Below are 22,442 nucleotides of genomic sequence, written 5' to 3' on the forward strand. Positions count from 1 at the left end.
TGTACATTGCTACACTGGAAATACAGCAAAAGCAAGTACTTCACAGGGAACAACATTACTGAATATCAGAAACACATTGCTGAGCAAAACAAGACAGGAAGGTGTGAGTACCTTGATTCCATTTATGCACAGAATCAAAACCACACATAATTAACCTCTGGATTTAGATGTCAAGGAGGAAGTGTCCTTTGAAAACAGAAAAGAAACAGCTAGCTAAAGGAGGCATGAGTTCTTGATGCTGTCAAGCTCTCTTTAATGGACTGGATAGGGCCCTGTGCAAATTCAGTTATTTTAGTTCTTTGTATTAGTTAATATTAATTGTAATAATACAGTTCTCTGAGTATATATCTCAATGTTCATTTAAAATATATGTAAACTTTGGATACAAACAAACCAACCAGAAAATTTCTGATCTAATAAAAAATTTGATTGTGGATTATACATTAGAGAAAAGCAGTAAGAGTGCTAGGTACATTAATGGTGTTTTTCTCTTTTTGTTCTTTTTCCCCTTGTTTCCACAGTCTGGCCTCAAATTCTGATATCCTTGCTTCAGCTTCTCTAGTGCAGGGAGTCTAGGTGTGTGCCACAGCAGCTGTATTGATAAGCTATCTAGGAGTGCAAAAATAAAAGAAAAATAATATGTAGATATAAGAAATGTAGAAAAACTTGATTATTATTGAATTAGATAGAATAGTATATGTCCTAGTTAGGATCACTGTTGCTATGATGAAACACCATGACCAAAAGCAAGTTGGGGAGGAAAGGTTTATTTGGCTTACAGTTCCATATCGCAGTCCATCATTGGAGAAGTCAGAGAAGGGAGGAGAGGTTTATTTGGCTTACAGTTCCATATTGCAGTCCATCATTGGAGAAGTCAGAGAAGGGAGGAGAGGTTTATTTGGCTTACAGTTCCATATCGCAGTCCATCATTGGAGAAGTCAGAGAAGGAACTCAAACAGGGCAGGAGCCTGATGCAGAGGCCATGGAGGGACGCGGCTTATTGACTTGCTCTCCATAGTTTGCTCAGCCTATGTTTTTTTTTCTTTATAGAACCCAGAAGCCCCAGCCCAAGGATGGCCCCATATACAATGACTGGGCCCTCTCATATCAATCACTAATTAAGAAAATACTCTACAGCCGGATCTCATGGAGGTGTTTCTCAGTTGAGGGTCCCTCCTTTGAGATGACTAACAGTTGACCTGTGCTTGAGTCAAGTTGATATAACACTAGCCAGCACAGTATATATCATATATATTTAAGAAAAACAGTGTGCTGGGAATTCAGTTTTTTTCATAGTTGCAAATGTTTGAACACCTCATGACTGAAAGGCAATAGTACAAAAGCATCTGACTAAGCCTGCAGCACACAACTGTTCTTGAGACAGTGAAACTGGGGCCAGTGCAAGGTCTGGAAACTGCTCAGTGCACAGCTCCTAAGTGCCATGCAGACCTATGAGTAATGCCTGGATGGGCCCCACTCCAAATCCAGTATGCTTCCACACACTAAAGATGCATGCCGGATTCCTATCAGCTAGAGGAAGGAAAAAGCTAACTTATCCATGTTCTTTTGGAATTTCTTTTTATTTATTTAGCTGTTTGTTTGTTTGTTTTATGTGCATTGATGTTTTGTCTGCATGTATATCTGTGAAGGTACCAGATCCCCTGGAATTGGAGCTATGGACAGCTACAAGCTGCCTTGGGAGTGCAGGGAATTGAACTCAAGACCTCTGGAGGAGCAGGCAGTGCTCTTAAGTGCTTGCTGAGTCATGTCTGCAACCCCTGGAGTTTCTAACTTGGGGGAAACAGAAAGAACATATATCGTCTGACTCTGGGTGGGACTTGGAGGAGTTTAACAGTCAGTGGCAAACACTTGAAGAGAAAGAAAAAGGGCACAGAAGGATCAAGAGGAAAACTGGAGTGATGAGAAAAAAGAGGCAAAATTAGTATATTTTAATAGAAAACGAGAAAGACAATAGCAATACGGTTTGTGAGCTGTCGGCACATCTGAGTACGGGAATGGGAAGGCTGGCAAGGAAACTGAGGGGATGTTCAGAGGAGCACAAGAGGTGACAATGGCTGACTTAGGGTACGAACAATAGACAATAATAGACAATGGCTGCCTGGCTGCCCAGAGCTTGGGAATGGAAAAGACAACTCTGGAACTACAGTGACGGCCAGGTGGTCGAGAAGTTCCAAACCTAGGGTAGAGATGGTTCGAACGCTTTTAGCAGTGTTTGGAGCGGGAAGGATAGCTTAGGGAGAAAAAAAAATAGGACACCTGGCCATTTAGCAGGACCTAACTATGCACCTAAGAGTGACAGGAAATAGATACAAACTGGATTAAAGATATCTAGGGAAAGAGAGCAAAAGTAATTCAAGAAGACATAGTAATAAGTAACTTGACTCCATTTTTCATTAAAAGGTCTGAATGCCAACTCTGTAACAGTTACTATGCTACTTACTATGGGGTGAATTAAAAGAAAAAGTAAAACTTGAATTAGATACTGTCAAAAACACTGCAAGTTTCAGTACCATTGGGCTCTTTTAGACATGTGACAGCAGACAGTGATCTGACGTGCTCAGTCAGTACCTAACCTCTTAACTGCCATACTTAGTTTGGAGAGACAAAGAAGCCAGACCAGAACTTGAAATCAAGGACACTGAAGGTCTGAGAGCTTAATCCCAACAGAGGGTATACTGAGTAACAGAATCCAAAAATCCTCACGTCAGGTCAGTGTTACTACTATGAGTCTCGACACTAAGGCAACTGGGTCAGTCAGAACTGAAGGTACAGGTGGGCCATCTTTGCTTCTCACTTCCACAGGTCTCGGCCCAGCTCCTTCTTTCTTTATTTCAGGCCGTGAGACCGAGCACTCAGCGAAAGCCCTCTGGTAAGGAGAGATGTGGAGACGCTCTGAGGCAGTCATGCAGTGGGGGAGATAGTTGACAAATGATCAATCTACAAAGACAAACATAGGTTCATTGACCATCTTACAGTGAAAGCAACATGAAATCAGTCCTGAGGGAAAGTATATCCACCTCAGTAGGGAAGAAAGCAACATGGACATCCACGTTCATGTGCGCAGGCTTCCCGCTACACTCTGTGCCCTGAGGGATTGCTGCCAGAGCAACAGTTCACTACACCATTTCCAAAATTACTGTCCCCGGAGCAGCTGAGGTGGACTCCATTTTCACTGCTGTCTGGCTTCTCTGTCAAATCTACAAACTGTCACTTTCTGGAGACTGGACAAAGGAGTTGCCTTTATTATATTATTTTAGTAGACCTCTATAGACTATTGTTGGGCTGGGATGCGGGTCAGTGGTAGAGTTGACTGAAAACAAGACCCAAGCCAAGTATGAGAAACCACCAAAACCATTTTCAATTGGAAAACAGCACTGAGAAAAACAGAATACAATTTTAAAAGCATTCTTTACAATCGTTATGTTACATTGTGCACTTCAAAACAGGGGTGGGTTTTGTTTGTTTAAGTCACCATAGGAATATTGTGCCGCAAAGCCCCTGCGATTAGAGCGCAGCAGCAAGGTGGAAGAACAGGGTAGACTCTGTTTCCAGTCAGGCCTCATGCAAAGCTGCTTAGCGAAAGTCCCTGTGGGCATCAGCTCATTGTCACTAGCACTGGCACTGACAGCAGTGGGTGTTTAATTATATTTTCTGGAGGAGGGAAAATGATAGCTTCAGATAATTAAAGTGTAGACGCAAGTAGAAAAGAATTATAATGTGGTATCTGCCAAGTGACCTGGCCCCATAGTGACAGAAAACAGAAGCCAACTCTTCTCTTCGCATGAACTTGCAATCAGGCCTTATACACAGTATAATTTCATATAACTGCTGGAATAAGGTTCAGAGAGGAAGAAAGCAGAATTCCAGCTGAAATGCAGCAGGGCTCGGTTGAGCTGCCATTAGTCGATCATTGTTAGCACCAGCAGGGAAGACACTACCTCTGAACAATACAGGCAGAGCTGCAGGTGCACCATAAATATATAAATGATATACAAAAACACAAACTTAGAAATTCTTCAGTACCTATACTGATCAAAACATAGGTTACAAGTAAATCAAAAATTCTTAATAGGAATGAAGATACAGCTCAATGGTACAGTATTTTGCCAAGCACTCATACAAGGCCTGAGTTTTGGGTTTTTTTTTTTGAGATAGGATCTGCAGTACTGGAATTCATTATGTAGACCAGGCTCCTACAGAGACCTACCTGCCTCTGCCTCCCAAGTGCCATCATGCTGGACATGCCTTGAGTTTTTTACCCTTATAGTAACTTCCTCTCTCTCTCTCTCTCATTCTCTCTCATTCTCTCTCTCTCATTCTCTCTCTCTCTCTCTCTCTCTCTCTCTCTCTCTCTCTCTCTCTCTCTCTCTCTCCTATTGCGATGAGTAAAAGTCTAGAAAGATTAAATAGTAATGATGTCTTTTTTGGGTCATTCACATGTTATTTATTATTTAGAAACAAACTTTAGGATCAAAGACTTTTATTAAAAGATACATGGTAAAGTTAAAGAAAAAGCTACTTTTCAGCCGGGCGGTGGTGGCGCACGCCTTTAATCCCAGCACTTGGGAGGCAGAGGCAGGCGGATCTCTGTGAGTTCGAGACCAGCCTGGTCTACAAGAGCTAGTTCCAGGACAGGCTCCAAAGCCACAGAGAAACCCTGTCTCGAAAAACCAAAAAAAAAAAAAAAAAAAAAAAAAGCTACTTTTCAAATTCCATTTTGCTAAATTGTACCTATTAGCTTCTTACAAAGTAGTTAACTTTACATCTTCATCCCTTTTCCAGCCCAAGGAGCAAGAGGACTTGTTAAAGACCTAAAAGAGTTCAGCACGGTGTCTCTCCTACCTACCAGTTCATGAAGTTTGTTCCCTCAGCAGATACAGCTTTCCTTATCTCCTAGAAAGCTCCTAAAATCTCCATTAAACCAGTTTTAATTACATAGCATGTTTTAAAATTATTGTTATAACTGTCTTTATTTTACACAAGAGTAAACAGACTATGAGAGTTTAACTAACAGGCAGAAGGTTACACAGAAATTCTTACACAGTGACAAAAAACATCCCATGAGTCCTTTAAAAATTAGTTTAATGGGAAAAAATGAATTTTCTCATTTGCTATAATGTGACCTATACATAATTCATTTCATTCAAATAACATCAAGCAATAATAAATAATTGTATTTAACAATTTTATCCCATGGCCTCTGAGTTTCTATGAGGTTTTCAACAGAGCTGGGAGTGTTGCGCAGTGGTACAGCATGTTCCTTCCACACATAGAGCCTTGAGCTTGAGTGCCAACATTTCTGAAACAAACAGCTCATAAAGAGACCTCAGGTGAAGAAAGCAGCCACCACCATGGTCTCCTTACTGTCGCACAGGGCATGGATGTGTTCATACAGTTTTGAGGCCACGGGGCATTAATGTGGAACTGTAGACGGGGTTAAGAACCTCACTCTATTTCTTAGACAAGAAACCCTGGGCAGATCATTTACTTAGTCCAGCCTCAGTCTGGTCATGGGTTAAATGGGAATCTTGTCTGCTTTCACCCACAGGCTTCATAAAACAGACCAAACACCGTCATAAGAATAAAAGATGCTGTGCTTGAGGAGGGGGCAAAGGAGATGGCAATTTTCCTAAGGACAGTTTTGTGGTTCTGAAGCTTTTGTTAACAAAGATTGACAGGAAGAAAATGAAGGTAATCCTTCTTAAATTTCTATGTTATTGAATATGAAACCAAGTGACTGAAAACTTTGATGGTGATATCTTTTGAATAGGCAAAGTACTCTCAATTAAAAATTAACCCCTAGCAGGGACAGAAGGAATGAGTAGGTGTTGCAGAGGACCTTTAGGTCAGTGGCACTGTCACGTGGGCACTCCTTGGGCAGATGTGATCAGATGTCCACTGTAACTCTGTCAAAAACTGTGGGACATGAAACAGTACAAACAACTCAGATGCAAACCACAGGGTGGTAGAGTGAGCATGCATCAGAGCAACTCATTCATCACAGCAGATATGCTCCAGCAGAGGACCGACATGGGGGTGAGGGAAAAGGGTGTGGGGAACTGGGAATTTTACTGTGGCCTGAAAGGTTTTTTTTTTGTTTTGTTTTATCTTTTAAATAGAGTCAGGTAAAGAAGCTCCATTCCCCATATTACACCATTTTTAGAAGGAAATAAGGCAAAGCTTCATGACCTGGATTTTGTAATGATTTCTTGAATATGATGAAAAAAGTAAAGATAGACAAATGGGGACGATATCAAGATTAAACTTTCATTCATCAAGAGATTTAAAAGCCACAAGCTGAACATACTCCATAAGTGGTTTATATCTTGGATATACACTGTAAAATGAAACAACTCACTTTAAACATGAGCAAAGGACTTGAAGAGACAATGCTACAAAACGATATACAATTGCCAGGATGCGTGTGGGAACATGCTCGGCATTACTAAGCACGACCGAATACGGGTTGAAGCCACAGTCAATTAGTATTTCTCTTGAATGGCTGCTATAAAAGATACACATGTTGTGAGAACTTGAAGTTGGGTCCTTGTGCATGTATGGCTGTTAGATGACAAAACGATACAACTGCTATGGAAACAGAAACACAATTCCTCAAAAAACTTACAAGTCTAACTGCCATGTGATTAAGCAATCTCAATTCACATCCAAAAGACTTAAAATCAGGTCCTAAAGAGATCTATACCTTTATTCATGGCAGTGTCCAGCACAACTGCCAAGAGCTGGAAGAAGCCCAAATGTCTACCAGTGAACGAATGGATAATTACATGTTATGTATACACACAGTGCAATAACATGCAGCTTTTAAAATGAGAAAAGGCTTGTCGTATATTATAATATATATGAACCCTGATGACACTGTGCTAAATAAAATAAGGCAGTCACATAAGGTCAAATCTTGTATGATTCCCTTTAGTGGGGTATAGTCATAATCACAGAAACAGGAGCTACAATGGTGGTTAGGGACAGGAGGAAAAGCAGTGCTGTTTAATCACACAGAGCTTCAGTTTAGGAGGGTGGAAATGTTTCGAAGAACTGGTCTGCACTAGTGCAAACAGCTGACTCCATGGGCCTCCACGGGTAAGAAGCATTTTCCACCAAGCCCGATAACCTTAGTTCAATCCTTGGGACCCACTGTGCAAGGATAGAAGTGTCTTCTGATCTTTATGCATGTGCAGTACACGTGTACATACACACAAACACATAATAAAATAAATCGCTAACCCCTACGAAACCATACATGTGAAAAGGGTGTTTAGTGGCAAATTAGATATACTCTTTCTACAACAAAAGAGTACCCATTTTAAGAAGTGAAGTCTTAATACTGTACTTCGGGTTCTATTGTGACCTAAGTCTCCTTTTATGTAAATAACATGTACGTCAGGAAGGAGACTACAAGCTGCACATAAAGACTCCTTAAGGGAAGAGACATTTTTCCCACATACCTGAAAACCTAGCAAAAACGATTATATTCTGAACATCCGGCAGCTAGGACTCTGACAATGACACAAAACAGATACCAGAAACTGTCAGAGCCAGCAGATGCTGCCTGTCACCCACACCCGTCCCACAGAGCAGCAGATGCAGCGATCTCAGGGGCTGGTACTGTGCACAGTTGTAAAGCTTTAGAGCCTTTATGGCCATGCTTTGAGCTTTAACTTTTTTTTTCTTTTGCAATATTTCTTTCAGACACAAAGATAACAGCTTTGCCAGATCCCACCTTGAAAGCAGCCGATGGGAGAGACCAGGACAAGATTTCACACATCACTGACCAAGTGCTAACCTCACAAGAAAAAGAAAAGACAAAGAGGGGTTGCACCTCGGAGGAAGAAGTGAGTGGCACAGCCAAGGAGAAAGGAAGGCTGGAAGCAGCTGACACCAATCTAAAATCTTAGGAGCAATTCCAACTCCAGTTTATAATATAACTATGCTACATAGTTACCTTCAAATAAGTGACTTCATGTAATAATACTTCCATAGTTTCTCCTAGACAGAAGAAACTGGAGGCTGGGAGGAACTAAGTGAACTCCCCCAAATACTAGGTTGTAGATAACAGGCCCATATTCTGCATAAGTCATGGATTAAAAAAGTTACCTTGAGCTCTTGAAGCCATGCTTTTCCTGCCTGGTGAGAAAGTATTAACAGCTATCTCCCTCAGAGGACAGGCACTCACACAGAACCAGGTACCACTCACTTTTACATCCCCAAGACATCAATGCTACATGACACCCAGAGAGCATGCAGTTAACTCATGGAGGACTGTGGCCTTCAGATGTTGAGGATGGGACACTGAATATATTTTAACCCTTTCCAGGCAGGTCATCTTTGTTTAAACTTTAGTAGAATTCTATGTCACTAGCACCACCCAGCATTAGTCAAGAAGGTGTTCATAGGACAAAGTCCTGCTGTCTGGTTTGAAGGATTACCTGCAGACATGGTGAAGGCCTGTATCTAGACTCTCAAGAGTGAATTCCTGAGTGCTTTAGGGGGGCACAGGCCACCCAATATCCTAAATCTCCAGGTCTGAGGCCTGAGTGCTCAGCTTTTTCAACAAAGCCAAGCCAGAAGCGTGTGGGGTTGGAGTTTGGATATAGGCCTTAACCCACTTTTCCAGTTGCTCTGAAAACCTTTGGCCTGCCTTTGATTAGCCTTTCTAGGATGTTTCATGTGTAATGTGAAAGAAAGCCTTAGCAATTCTGAGCTCAGATCACTAAGGAGTATATAGTCAAATGCCCTGAAGCACATCTGATAATGGTCCTACTTCCTTCCTGGGCTTCACTTCCATTTCAAAATCCCAGGTCCCTTATCTGTGGATTATCTGTAATAATTACACCCCATAGTCTACAGGTTGTCACACCTACTTGTCCTCTTTACCCAGGACCCTGTTCCTGGGCTAGTGAGCCATTTATTTAGCTTCTTCAATGTTTGTGACCCTCCTTTCATGAGGGTCCAAAATAGAAGTAAAATGTTCCTACAGAGGTTAGTGGGCCATACTTTGAAAACTGTTCTGTTCACTGATAGGTTCTGTAACTTTTGAGTTGCAAAAAAAGAAAGGAACAACATACACGCAGAAAGACTGAAGACAATAACTTACACTCTTATTGTAAGGAAAAACAAAACCTACACAGCTAATCTCACACAGCTTACAAGCCTCAGACACCGTGTTCTTAAGGGAAGTAGTAATCAAACTTAAGAAAACATATTGCAGATCTCAGGGGGCTACAGAACAGAAAGTTATCACAGATTCTGTTACCCTGCAATTCAGATTATCTACCTACCACGATGTCCTTTTTTTTTTTTTTTTTTTTTGGTTTTTCGAGACAGGGTTTCTCAGTAGCTTTGGTGCCTGTCCCGGAACTAGCTCTTGTAGACCAGGCTGGCCTTGAACTCCCAGAGATCTGCCTGCCTCTGTGCTGGGATTAAAGGCGTGCGCCACCACTGCCCGGCCACGATGTCACTTTTTAAGAAACAATCAAAACAGGGGACTAAATAGCTTACAAGTTATTAAAATACAACACAACGCCTGACATTTGAAGAAGCAAAGCAATGACCATGAAAAGAAGGCTTTGGCAGTTCCACACAACATGGAGCAGCAGCCACAGCTGACATAGAATACAGGCGTACTCTATCCCGGCAGATATAAAGAAGCTGGTAGCTCATGTCTGAGATTCCCACATCTAGAAGGAAGATTGATACAAGTTCGACCTGGGCTACATAGTAAGGTTCAGTCCAGAATGGGCTACCCTTTCTTTCTTTCTTTCTTTAAAAAAAATAAATAAAAAATAAAAAAAGAAACAAAGAAGCATCATAGTCTCCCCGAGACAACTCAGGTAGGAAGCCAGCCCTCTAGCCATCAGTCAGTCTCCTCTAGAATGTTGTATACTGCCAGATCTTTGTTTCATGAGATGGTGAGAATTCCCATTCCCAGGATGTGCCTGCATCTGGACTAGATTTCTTAAGATTTGAGACAGCAGATACTGCAAGATATTGAGTACCTGAAACAGGCATAAAAACTACTGAGCTAAGATCCAAATTCAATTCAAGATACTACTGAATAAAATATGAATATCACCCATCTCAACCAGGACAAACATGGAAATAAGAAACGATGCAAAGTACAATTTTTCCAAATTTTACCTAAACATTTCCATTTTTTACCAACTCACCCATTTCCCTCTTGCTAACATCAGGAGACCTGCTACTTCTCTGAATGCACTAATTTGTCAATAGAGGAAGAAAAATCTGCTGGTGCCGAGAGGGAGGTCTGGCTCATGCTGCGCCTCAAACAGTGAGATGCACCCTTCAGCTCATGGCACGCCTCCATTACTGTAATCCTCCCAATTCAGTCTCATCGGTTTGAGTAGGAACCTTCACTATTAAAGTGTGGAGAGCTGAAGAAGGCAGAGGCTATTTTCTCAGAATGTCAGCATGCTTTAGGTTGGCATGTTTGTCCAATGAACAGATACAAAAAAACACATTACTAACTAAGAAAAAAAGTTGCCTATTTGACTTGGCAAATGGAATGGGTTATTTGGAAATGTGCACAATTAAACTTGTTAAAAACAGACAATGGAGTCATATACACTTCACCTTTAAAATAAGACCAATAATGCATTAAACTATATGAGAAACTAAAAGAAAATAAAACATGTGAAGCATTTAGTAGAGTATACAGTAAACATACTTTAAAAAGGAAATAAATGAAACTAGGAAGTCTATTTCAGTGTTCTGATATACAAGCTCATTAAGTTAACTACAACTGTTTCTAGTTCAGAAAATATTGAACTTGTAAACTTCAGACTACAGTTTGAGAAGCAACTTGTTCAGTTTCTTTCCTTTCCCTCCCCTGGCCCGGCTTCCAGTGCTTCTTTGCTCTCGGTTCACTTTCTGTTCTGTTGCTGTTGTTCCCTCTCTCCCTTTCTTCCCTTCCTCCCTCAACCTCTCCCACCCTCGGTTTCTCTGTCTCATCTACTCTCAAAGTCACAACAATCTTCGCACTAGATATCAAATACTGCAATGATAAGCGTGCACACCTTTCCTGACTCACACACACTTTCCTATTTAGACAGGATCATGTTAGACAGCATATCATGCTTAAGTCTGTTTAACACAACAGCCTGACTCCATACAAAATATCACAAACAAACAAATAAATACACACATGTAAAATTAACTGAGTGCAGAAACAATGAACACTATGTCATTAGACATAAATATACTTTGGAATTAGAGAGATGGCTCAATGATTAAGAGTGCTTATTACTCTTGTAGAGGACCTAGATTTGGTTTCTAGCACCTTCATCAGGTGACTGACAACCTTTTGTGACTCTGCTGTCCTCTGACTTCTGGGTACCTGCAGGTACATGGAACACATAAACTCATGCAGGCACACATATATATAGATAATACAAGAATAAACAAATCTTTAAAAATGAATTTGGAGTTAAATGTATAAAGACAGGACTTTTTTTAAAATGTTGAAGATATTTACCATATAAATCATGACCAGTTAATCCTGAGCAGAAGCTCTATGAACAAAACACACAGCACACACATGCTCCACTATAACACGACTTTGTAGCTAATCACAGTTTGAAAGTTGAGTTCATATATTATTTTGATTAAATGCAAAGGACATAAAAATCCCTAATTATTGCATCCACATAATGCAGTTTCCAGAAAACTGCTATGACAACTTTTAAGGGTTTACCAGGGCTTTGAAGCATGGACAATAACAACTTCAGGGTAGTGAAGAGATTTAAATGTATTTATTCTTTGGACTGATCTAAAGAAAAACAATAAAAAGTCCAATAAAACAAAAGCAAAAACAAAAACTGAGAACCTGAAATACAAACACAACAAGCCAATGGCTTAAGGAGTCTATCTAGAGTGAAGCATCTCGCTTCACCAAGTTCTAGGTCATCCCCACAGTTTCTTTGAGGAGACTCCTGAAAAGATGACAATTCGCTACCAGAAAGCAATTCTAACTGCAGAACAGAAAAACACAGCGAAGACAGTTGTCCCTGTGGGGCAGCTGTGACACATCTGTTTAACAGCTCAACTATTTCCTGGAGACTAAATATGCAGACTGAATAATAGGTCACAGCAAAAAGCCCAGAAGTGATGCTGTGGCAAAGAGCAAAGTTCACGCTCAGTCGGTTATCTTGAGAGAATAGCCAGGAATAAGGCTTGCTCACTTAAATCGGGACTGCTGCATATGTCCTGCTGGTGCAGGAGCAAACCTAGTTTGAGTCATTCTGCTGACCATGAAAAGAAAGTCATATTGCATCAGATTCTGAGTAAAACTGACTCTACAGACAAAGGTACTTAAGAGACCCTTATTGGTTCTAAAGAGCTCACATCTTAACTGGATTAAAAAGATGCTCTGGTTCTAACACATTAATTTTTAAAAAGTCAACAGAAGCTTATGCTATTGAGAGGCAGAATGTATATTTAACAAGAAGTTGCTGGTGATGCTTGCAGAGGCTGAGTCCCCACATCTAATGAATCAAAGCTGCAGTCTTGGATGACAGAGGCCAGTCACTATGATCAATAGTATTTAGGGACTATTTACAGTTTAGAAAACACAGCCTTTTATGTGCTGCTGCCTCCTTAGTGACATTCTGCTTCCATCTGCGTCTAAAATGCTGACTGCTCAGCTTTAAAATTAATCAGAATACCCTCTTTCTAATGTAAATACCTTTGCCTTTTTATCACAGTGAAATCACAAATAACAGCAATAATGTTAATAAATGTCCAGGAGATCTACTTTCTCAGTCCCGATGCTGAAAGGCAAGGATACTGCATGCCCAGTGTGTTAAGGATTTTGGTGCAGAAAGCACTCTTAATTCTTGACAGTCTGATAAACTGCCTTACTTTCCAGAAACATCCTAGGGACGATCCGGCCATGACACCTATGGAAGGTACTGTGAGGCTTGTCCAGCATGCATCCACCTTGCACATGCCTAAGAGCCCTCACTCAAGAGCCTTAGCTTACTTACTGCTCTTAAGATCTCTGAACCGAGATTTTGCACCAGCATTAAAACAGCATCTGACTGCATTCAACAAGACCTGCAGATCTCATCAGCAACAGAAGTCTTACCTGGGAACCCCCCGTGGACCATGCTGCAGGAGTGCTCAGGGCTTCTGCATTCTACAGTCGATGCTGGAAGCAACTCCACTCTCCCCACCGACTCTGTCTTCTCTCTTCTCACGACCTTGGGCCTTTTTTCTTTTTTCTCAGATTTTATTCTTTTTAAGGGCAACCTATCAGTCTGCTTCTATCATAAGAAACAATCAATTAAGCTAATTTCAATCTTTCCCTCAAGCTAACAGCCACATCTGCCAGTAGGAGAAAGCTGCCCGGAGAAGTCTGCCGGGGAGAGGCAAAAAAATCCCTGGTTCTCCAGTCAGATCCTCAGAAGCTGCACGCTGCTGGCTGTGACATCGGTCACCCAGCTCACACAGGGACTGCATACTGCAGGCTGAGACACTAGTCACCCTGCTCACACAGGGAAGATAGCTCTATCTCAGATCAGGAGGCAATATAAATGCAACTTGTTTGTTTTGTGGTCAGCTTCAACTGTTATCATGTTAATGTCTCATTTTCCTGCTGAAAAGTAGTACTTTGGGGGACAGGATCTTCCCAGTGCAATTTAAAAGGAGTTATAGATTTGGGTCTGCCCCCAGTTCAGAATAGTCATCTCTTCTAGCACAAAATCAGGTTCATCACAAAGCAATTGGCTTAAACTGTAATGCCAATCAGATTCATTAGTGTCTCTGATACTTTAAATGCAGGCTAGCTTTGAGAAAAAAACTTAAGACTGGGGGTGGGGGAGAAAGTAATTTATAGAAACTGTTTTAAAAAAAAAAACCAAAGAAACAAATCAAAAAGCTAAAGCTGCTTCATCCATGCTATCGTGCCCAGCCCTGACCAGCACACCTAAATATGTCTGTCATTTATATTACATTCCAAATCTGTCAATCACTTCAGTGTTATACAGACTATAGATACAAAATTTTCTGTGTAAACTGTAGACAAAAAATAATTATTGTGATTCCTGCACCATGAGTCAAGTGGGAAAAAGTCAAGAACACGCAGACAATTTAAATGCAGCTCAGAAGTATTCAACAATACCCTTTCTAAATTTACACTTTTGTTAAATTCACACGAATTACAGCAAGGGCTGAAGCTTAGAACATTTTCAAAAAAGCTAAAATAGGAAACCAGTATTGCCAGAGCCTAATCATATAGCTAGGATAAAAAAACCCTACTTATTTCACTTAATTATAAATAGGTAAAGTCAATAAAAGGAAGTTAACTATACAGGAAATAAAATCATTTCTATAAAACTAAAACATTTAATCTTAACCTGTAGTCTTATATTTCCCCTCCATTTTGCATTATCAAAGCTAAAAAGGAGAGCATATAAACTGATATATTTAGCAGATGCTGGCAGAAGCTCCTCATGCAGCCTGCTAGGCAGTGAGCATTCTCAAAGCTCTTCACAGGCTCCCTTAGTAACTACTGTTGACTGCACTGACATCTATTGGTGAGGCAGAGATCAACCAGAGTCCACAGAGGAACAACAGGCAGGAGGAGACTGGCTGCTCAACAGACCTTTCTTTGCTTGCCATGTTTGCTCCATGTTAAAAACAGCGACAAGCACTGGGGGCAGAGCCTACAACTGAGACCTGGTCTAGCTCTGCCACATCAATACCCAATTCTGTGCTTTGGGACAAATTAATGACTCTTGGTCTCAAGATTCTTAGTCGCAAAACTTGGCCAAGCTCAGGTGTACTTTCCTGCCCTGAAACCCCTTCCCCCACAGAAGACAGGGACTTTTGTTCCCATCTTTAAGGCAGCATGCTACTTGAATTCTCCTCCCCCTTTAATGGAGACCTGTTATTTTAGTAAACTTTAAGAGCTGTAGTGGTTTGAATAAGAGGTGTCCCCACAGGCTAGGGTATTGGCTCCCAGCTGCTGGTAGAGGAGGTGATGGGATATTTTGCTGGAGGAAGCCAGTCACTGAAGGCAGGTTTTGAGAGTTTATGGCCACACCCCACTTTTAGTTCACCCTGGCAGCTTTTTGTCTGCAATCAAGATACTAACTCTTGGCTTTCTGTTCCTGGTCCATTGCCTCCCCCTGGTTACCTACTCTCTTCCTCTAGAACCAAAAGCCAAATATACTCTTTCTAACGTAAGTAGCTTTTGTTCATTATAGTGTTTCAATTTTAGAACATAGATACAACCCTCACAATTCCATGAAGCCTGAAGCCAGCTCAGTCCCAGACCTAGAACACTTCAGTGTGTAGGATTATCCCTTCAAATCCCAGCCAGAGACAGTTGAACCCCTATTTCTACTGAGACCAGTGGGCACTTGGCAATGTGTGGAGCTATTTTTTTTTGTGTGTTCACACATAAAGTAGGTAGAAATGTGTTGCAGAATCCAGCCCAAGAGAGACCTGGGATGTTGATACATATCTTCAGCCCTACAACAAAGCAGTCAGCCAAGATGGTGGAGCAAGGCACAAGCTCTACACAGAATGGGGCAACCACTAATTCAGAGCAGTTGAAGGGGTATTTCTCTACTCTCTTTTATTTTCCAAAACTGCCTGGCATTTCTTTTACAAATCAAAAATATCAAGTTCTTGTATTAACTAAAAGTATATTTCACCTAGGGTTTGGATTAAAATCATGTTACTCTTTTTTTTTTAAAAAAAAAAAAGATTTATTAGTTTTATGTATATGAGTACTCTATCTGCATGTATGCCTTTATGCCAGATCCCAGTATAGATGGTTGTGAGCCACCATGTGGTTACTGGGAATTGAACTCAGGATCTCTGGAAAAGCAGTCAGCACTCTTAACAGCTGATCATCTCTCCAGCCCACGTTACTCTTATAAACTGCTTTAGAGATCCAAAGCATTCAGCCACTTGTAAATCCCAACCGTTTTATACTCTTGACTATAGCTCTCCCACAGTTTCTAGTTTTTCTCTAGTATTAGAAAATGTATAACCTTTCCTAAGGAGATAATACTGGCAAGGTGTGCCTGTGTTTGTTTCTTTTTACAGACACATGTATAATTCCTATGTACTCCTGCATATTGTAGCCAAAATAATTTAATTTAAATTTTCTGAGACTGACAACTATGCCATCTGTGATAACTTTTCTTTCTGTTTTTCTGTTTATGGAGGGGTGTGGGGCTGAGCTCCACGCTCTGCTGGCCTCCTTGGGATGGTGGGGCTAGTAAACAGCCCTGCCCTCCTCCAAACTCAACACAGACTGTGTTTTTCTGGGACAAGTTCCTCTTCCCCTGCATGAAAATACGCAAGAACTTCCTGTGAAACTATTTTTAACATCAAGAAGTGTATGTATAAGCATGTAATTTTATAAAAGCACATAAAGAACACTTGAAGAAATTTGATGTGGAGTAAATAGCTACTGATAAGTAAAGCTTGGGGGACAGTTTAACAAAGATGTGTCGAGTGTAAAAACTGCAGACAGAATAAGCAAACACACTGAACACACTCTGTAAGGGGTCAACAGTGTATTATGTGAGTTCTATCACAGTAACTTCTTATTCCTCTTCTACACTTATAAATACTTAAATTCCCAGTACCAGTTTCATTAATAAACTGCATTTCCCATAATCCCAGTCCTCAAGAAGCTGAGGCAAAGAAACGAATTCAAAATTAGCCTGACCTACATAACTAGACTGTTTCAGAAAAACAAAACAAAAATGCAACAACAACAAAAAACCAAACAGAAATTGAAGCAAAACATGAAGTTATAAAGTCTGCATGAGCCAGGTCATCATGTGAAGTTATCATTATGCTTCATAACTGAAATACAGTGTTAGATGAATATTCTACCAATAACACATGACTGTGGGAAGAAGAGACTAGAAAAGACATGCAAATACATTATAACTTATAACCAACCCAGAAAAAGAGGGGAAAAGATGGGAAAACACTCACAAGGACAATATTCTATTCTGGAATTATTGTATCAGGGAAGGGCTGGAGGATTCCCACCAGGGTGACGTGGGGGGGCTACATTATACTTCTATTCTCCACTTGAAAGCTAGGTAACAACAAACAACTCAAGATTAGCTGGTTTGTGTAGTTATAGTTGCTTCATTAAAAATACTTATTTGTGAATTGTGTGCATACACACATGTGCATGCATGTTGAGGGAAAAGGAGGGTGGTAGGTATGCATAAACACATGTGCATGCATGTTCAGGGGAAAGGAGGATGTTGGGTGTCTTCTATTGCTCTATGCCTTATTCCTTTCAAATAAGATTTCTCACTGAGCCTGAAGCTTGCTGTCTCAGCCCAACTGGCTGTTCAATGAGTACCCAGGCTATGCCTATCTATCTCCAAGTGCTAGACTTATGGGACACAAGCAGCCATGCCCAGCTTTCCCCATAGCTGCTGTAGATTCAAACTCAGGCTTGCTTGCTTGCACAGCAAGTGCTCTACCCACTAATCCACATCAATTCTCTTGGTTCTCTTTTTATTGACCATAATCTTGAAAAAAATTCACATAAAATTTCTTATTCAGTGGTTTTAGAAATGTAGCAGAATGAATGTCAACAGCTTGACAAAAGCACGGTCCCTGTAAAGCCAACCAGCAGCTATGCTGGCCCTTCTAGACAGCAGCTGAGATGAGGCGTGTAAGAACAAGCCAAAAGAGGAGTCAGGTTGCTTGGAGAGATGCTTTGACATTGGCGGGTTCTACCCCTAGACAAAGGGAACAGACTGCGGAGACAGAGTTGAGACCCCTAATTGGTTACCAAATAATTAAAGGTCAGCCCTGAAATCATATACATACAAGCAACACTAAATGGACTCAGAAGGTTATATTTATGGATGCAACAGTAAAAAACAATTAAAACAAGATCATAAATTTGAGAGGGAGTAAACAGGAGGGGAAGGAGGGAAGGAAGAATATTGTAATTACATCTTAATTTTTAAAATGTGAAAAGAAAACACACTGATACTGGATAGATGCTGAGGTCAGCAAGAAAGAGGATCCCTGCAGCAGTATAGTTTACTTATCCTGCCCCTACTGTGTCTTATAGGGATCAGAGCCCCTCTGTCACTCATTTCTTCCACTACTGAAATTCAAAGTGCCCACACAAAAATCAGGTTCTGTGGACACCCACCTACTGGAACAGAGTTTAGTGAGGTAGACAGATGCTAATCTGACAGTTCCACTGAAAGCTACATTGTGTCAAATTCTTTAAAAAGAGTAAGGCAGGGCCATGTACTGGGCTAATGGGTCAGGTCCAGCTTCCAAAGGTGACAAGAAGTGAAATCAGAAGGTTTAACAGCCTTCTAAGATTCTTCTGAATATCAAAGATGCATTTGAAGCTTTACAGAGAACTATGCCATACCCTCTGCCCTCAGTAAACCCTATTATGTTACTATAACTATGTATACTGCCTAGTTTTATGTCAACTTGACACAAGCTGGAGTTACCAGAAGAGGGAGCCTCTATTGAGAAGACGCTTCCATAACATCTGGCTGTATTTTCTTAATCAGTGATTGATGGGGGAAGCTCAGCCCAGTGTGGGTACTATCACCCATGGGTTGGTGGTCCTGGGTTCTATATGAAAGCAGGCTGAGCAAGCTATGATGAACAAGCCAGTAAGCAGCACCCTTCCATGGCCTCTGCATCAGTTCCTACCTCCAGGTTCCTACCATGCTTGAGTTCCTGTGCTCACTGCATTTGATGATAAACAGTTATATAGAACTATGAGTGACATAAACCCTTTCTGCCCCAAGTTGCTTTGGTGATGGTATTTCATCACAGCCATAGTAATCTTAACTAAGATACCATGGAATGAAGAATATAGTTTCAAATGTGCCAACTGGGAATGAAAATGCATCCCCATTGCTTGTCATGAAATAACAACAGAAGTTTCCAGTTAGGAAGAGAAGATGGGAGACTGTAAGTGCTTAAAGAAAAACTGAGAGGCCGGGCAGTGGTGGCGCACACCTTTAATCCCAGCACTCGGGAGGCAGAGGCAGGCGGATCTCTGTGAGTTCGAGACCAGCCTGGTCTGCAGAGCTAGTTCCAGGACAGGCTCCAAAGCCACAGAGAAACCCTGTCTCAAAAAAAAAAAAAAAAAAAAAAAAAAAAAAAAAAAAAAAGAAAGAAAGAAAAAGAAAAACTGAGAATAGAAACTAAAAGGTCAGCCTTGGGCAGAACCTAATGTTTCATTTTGTTGAGAGGATGTACAAGGCTAGTGAAAAAAATTTAGGGCATCTTTCTCATAGACAAATGCAAATCTGAGAGACAGACTGAAACAGATCCAGAAGTCACTGTAGAGGAAGTGTGGTCTCCATGCCCTTGGTGATCCAGTTTTGTATGTAAGGCTATCCCATACTATTCTAGTTTGCCTTCTGTTGGTGTGACAAACACCATGACAAAAAGCACAGGAAAGGATTTCTTTGGCCTGTACATGCAGGTCAAGTTCATCACTGAGGAAGACAGGGCAGGAACCAAGCAGGAACTTGAAGCAGAGACCATAGGTGAACACAGCTTGTTGACTCCCTTGCATGTCTCATAGTTAGCTAACTTTATTACACAGTTCAGACAATCCCCCATAAATACGCCCACAGGCCAGTCTGATCTGTCCCTCAGTTGAGACTACTTTCTCAGCGACTCTAGGCTATAACAAGTTGACAGCTAAAGCTAACTCATCAGTTTCACAATATTAGTGTATGTCACAGAAGGGGGGAATCCTGCAATCTCTGATGATAGGAGTATTGCTAATAGCTAAACACTAATTTGGTATATTACCCCCTAATTCTTGTCTCATAAATTTTAATTAAAATTCAAGGAACTCTGATTAATTTACAATGACAAGATTATTTACAATTGGTCTCTAGTATGTCATAAAATATGTTCAACAAGGCAAGTTAAGGCATCTAAAACCCAATGCCTCATATACTATGCAGTGGGTATTGGGTGTAGAATTTAATTCTCCCAACAATGTGAGCAGTACTTACTAAGGTAATGTTAGTAAGTATCCTCTTTCTCTTCTTCCATATCAATCACTTGGTGCTAAGTTCAGTGGTTGCCTGCCTTTAGCATCCTCACCTCCACAGTGGCACTTCATGGTCAGCCACTGAAGCCGAATAATGGAAGTCTTTCTGAAATACTGCCTTAGAGCTCATGGAAGTGCCTGCTGAAAACTGGCTTGCTGGGTGAGCGGCAGGTACTATCCCCCAAATCATTAGTTTGAAGATTAATTTGTCATTGTGTGTATGTGTGGGTATACGCAAGAGTGCAGGCGTTCACAGAGACAAGAGGCACTGAATCCCCCAAGCTGCAGCTATAGGTGGCTGTGAGCTGTCCAGTATGGGTGCTGGAAACCAAACTCAGGCCGACTGCAGGAGCAGTGTGCACACCTAACCCCTTTGCCATCTCTTTAGCCCTCACATTATTCTTAAGTAAATTCATCAGCTCCTATGACCTAGCATCCCCATCAATAGTTTCCAAAAGGTGGTTCCTGGGTCAGAAGTGGTGAATCAACAGAGAGTTGCTTACAAGTATAATTTTAAGTCTTTCTACATCTAAGTTCTCTTGAGTCTGCGAGTAGGGCTATTAATCAATGCCTTGCCAATCTTCACAAGAGTTTCTCATGAACCCTGAAATTTGAGAGCTATAAGTAGGTCATTAAATAAATTCAATAACAATCAGCACTTAAAAACCAAAAAAACCAAAAACAAAAAAATGGTATAGAAAAAGAACAAAATTTATCACATTGTAAAGTAGTATTTATACAACTTTTGTCTCAAATATACATGCATATTTCTACAGATGCATTTGTTCTGGTCATCATGGTTTAGACATTACATGTCCCTCAAAATTCCATTTGTTAGGACTGGAGAGAGTTCAGTGGTTAGGAGAACCTGCTGTGTTTGCAGAGGACACATGTTCAGACCCCGGGACCCACATGGCGGTTTATTAACATCCATAACTCCATTTCTAGGGAATCTAAGACCCTCTTCTGAATTCTGTGGCCACCAGGCATGTATATATGGTATGGCACATACATATACTCAGAAACATTAAATAATAAATGAATAAATAAATCTAAAACCAAAAGCCTCAGTTGTTAAAGGTATGGCAGCCGTCTCTGGCCCCGTTAGGAGGCTCTCTACACCTTAGGTGTGCTTGGAAAGGACATTGGGAGCCAGGATCTCTCTCCTCTTTCTTATTCCACACCCCTTACGGCTCGCACTCCCTCACCCCCTCTCTTCTATCCTCTATGATAGAACAGTTCTTGCGCTACACAGACACGGGCTCAGATCAAGAAGGTGACAGGACCTAAGCAGAAACTTGTAAAGCTGAATGAAAAGAAATCTTTTTCTCTTGAAAGTTGACTTCCTCAGGAATTTTCTTACAGGGAGAGACAGCTGACTAACAGTTAAGAGGTTGTTGCAGGGTGGGTTCCAGATATTTTCAACTACCTGAAGACTGCATGCATAAGGCATACTTAACCCCATGTCATGAGGATCCTATCTTAGTCTCTGAACCATTCTACTTAACATGGTCTCATAAAATGCACTGATTCTCCTCATAGTACCTTTTGTACTTTGTATTTTACCTTATATTTAACTTTGACTTCCTCTGTATTTTACTCCAAAGCTTAGTATTTGTCATTTTTCTTCTTTGTTAGAACATTAGCTAAAGACAGAACATTCCCAGCCACTTTCCCAATGCAGCTCAATAGTATCCACCCACCCATAACATCCACCCAACAAACCTTGCCTATATGAACTCCAGAGCTAACTAACAAAGCCGGTAGTGGGCTTTGCAGCCATGTGTATCTCATGTCTGTAATCTCTCTTATAAGTCAGCACTGCCTTGTGGGCCAACAGTTGAATATGAGCCACGTACTTCCAGCACAGACCTTGGGGAAGTTACCGAATTTATTTCGTAAAATGCAAACAAAAGAGTTCTGGAATAGTAAAACAGATATAAACAATAACCCGAATGACTTTTAATTTAGGCCAAATGAGCAAAATATTAAATTAGTATGAGTCACAGAACAAAGAGAACTGCAGAGATCTATTCTAAAGGGAGTGCAGGAGGCCAGAGGCTCAGGCTGTAGGTGAAGTGTGAGGTATTTGGCATTTCTGAAGGCTAAGAGTGAAATCAATTGTGTGTAAGATGAGAAGGCGTACACACTGAGGGTGAAAAACATCAAAGACAAAAGAAACGGAGAGAAGAGTCATAGACACACGAAAATGAACTTGCTGGAGAAAACATGAAACAAGGTTTCACAGTTAAGAGAAATTACAGCTCTTTCAATACTTAGTGTAAGCCGAGGTCCCTCCTGTCCTCACTGTCGTGTGCATGTAGATGCTGCTGTTCCGCAA

The 22,442-nt window shown here is 40.9% G+C and overlaps 1 protein-coding gene across 2 annotated transcripts in view; it reads right to left on the minus strand.

Moving 5' to 3' along the window:
- Positions 1-22,442, minus strand: part of Patj (PATJ crumbs cell polarity complex component) — a 313,297-nt gene that overhangs the window by 146,540 nt on the left and 144,315 nt on the right. Inside the window, exon 1 of one of the 2 annotated variants that reach the window (XM_057783542.1) lies at positions 13,142-13,482. The exons of the other annotated variant lie outside the window; for it this stretch is intronic. Coding sequence (XP_057639525.1) covers positions 13,142-13,163 — 22 coding nt within the window. The 5' untranslated portion in view covers positions 13,164-13,482. Of the gene's footprint in view, positions 1-13,141; positions 13,483-22,442 lie in introns of those variants that run through there. 2 annotated transcript variants of the gene reach the window in all.

The sequence above is a fragment of the Chionomys nivalis genome, chromosome 11, assembly GCF_950005125.1.
Source record: "Chionomys nivalis chromosome 11, mChiNiv1.1, whole genome shotgun sequence".
Lineage (NCBI taxonomy): Eukaryota > Metazoa > Chordata > Mammalia > Rodentia > Cricetidae > Chionomys > Chionomys nivalis.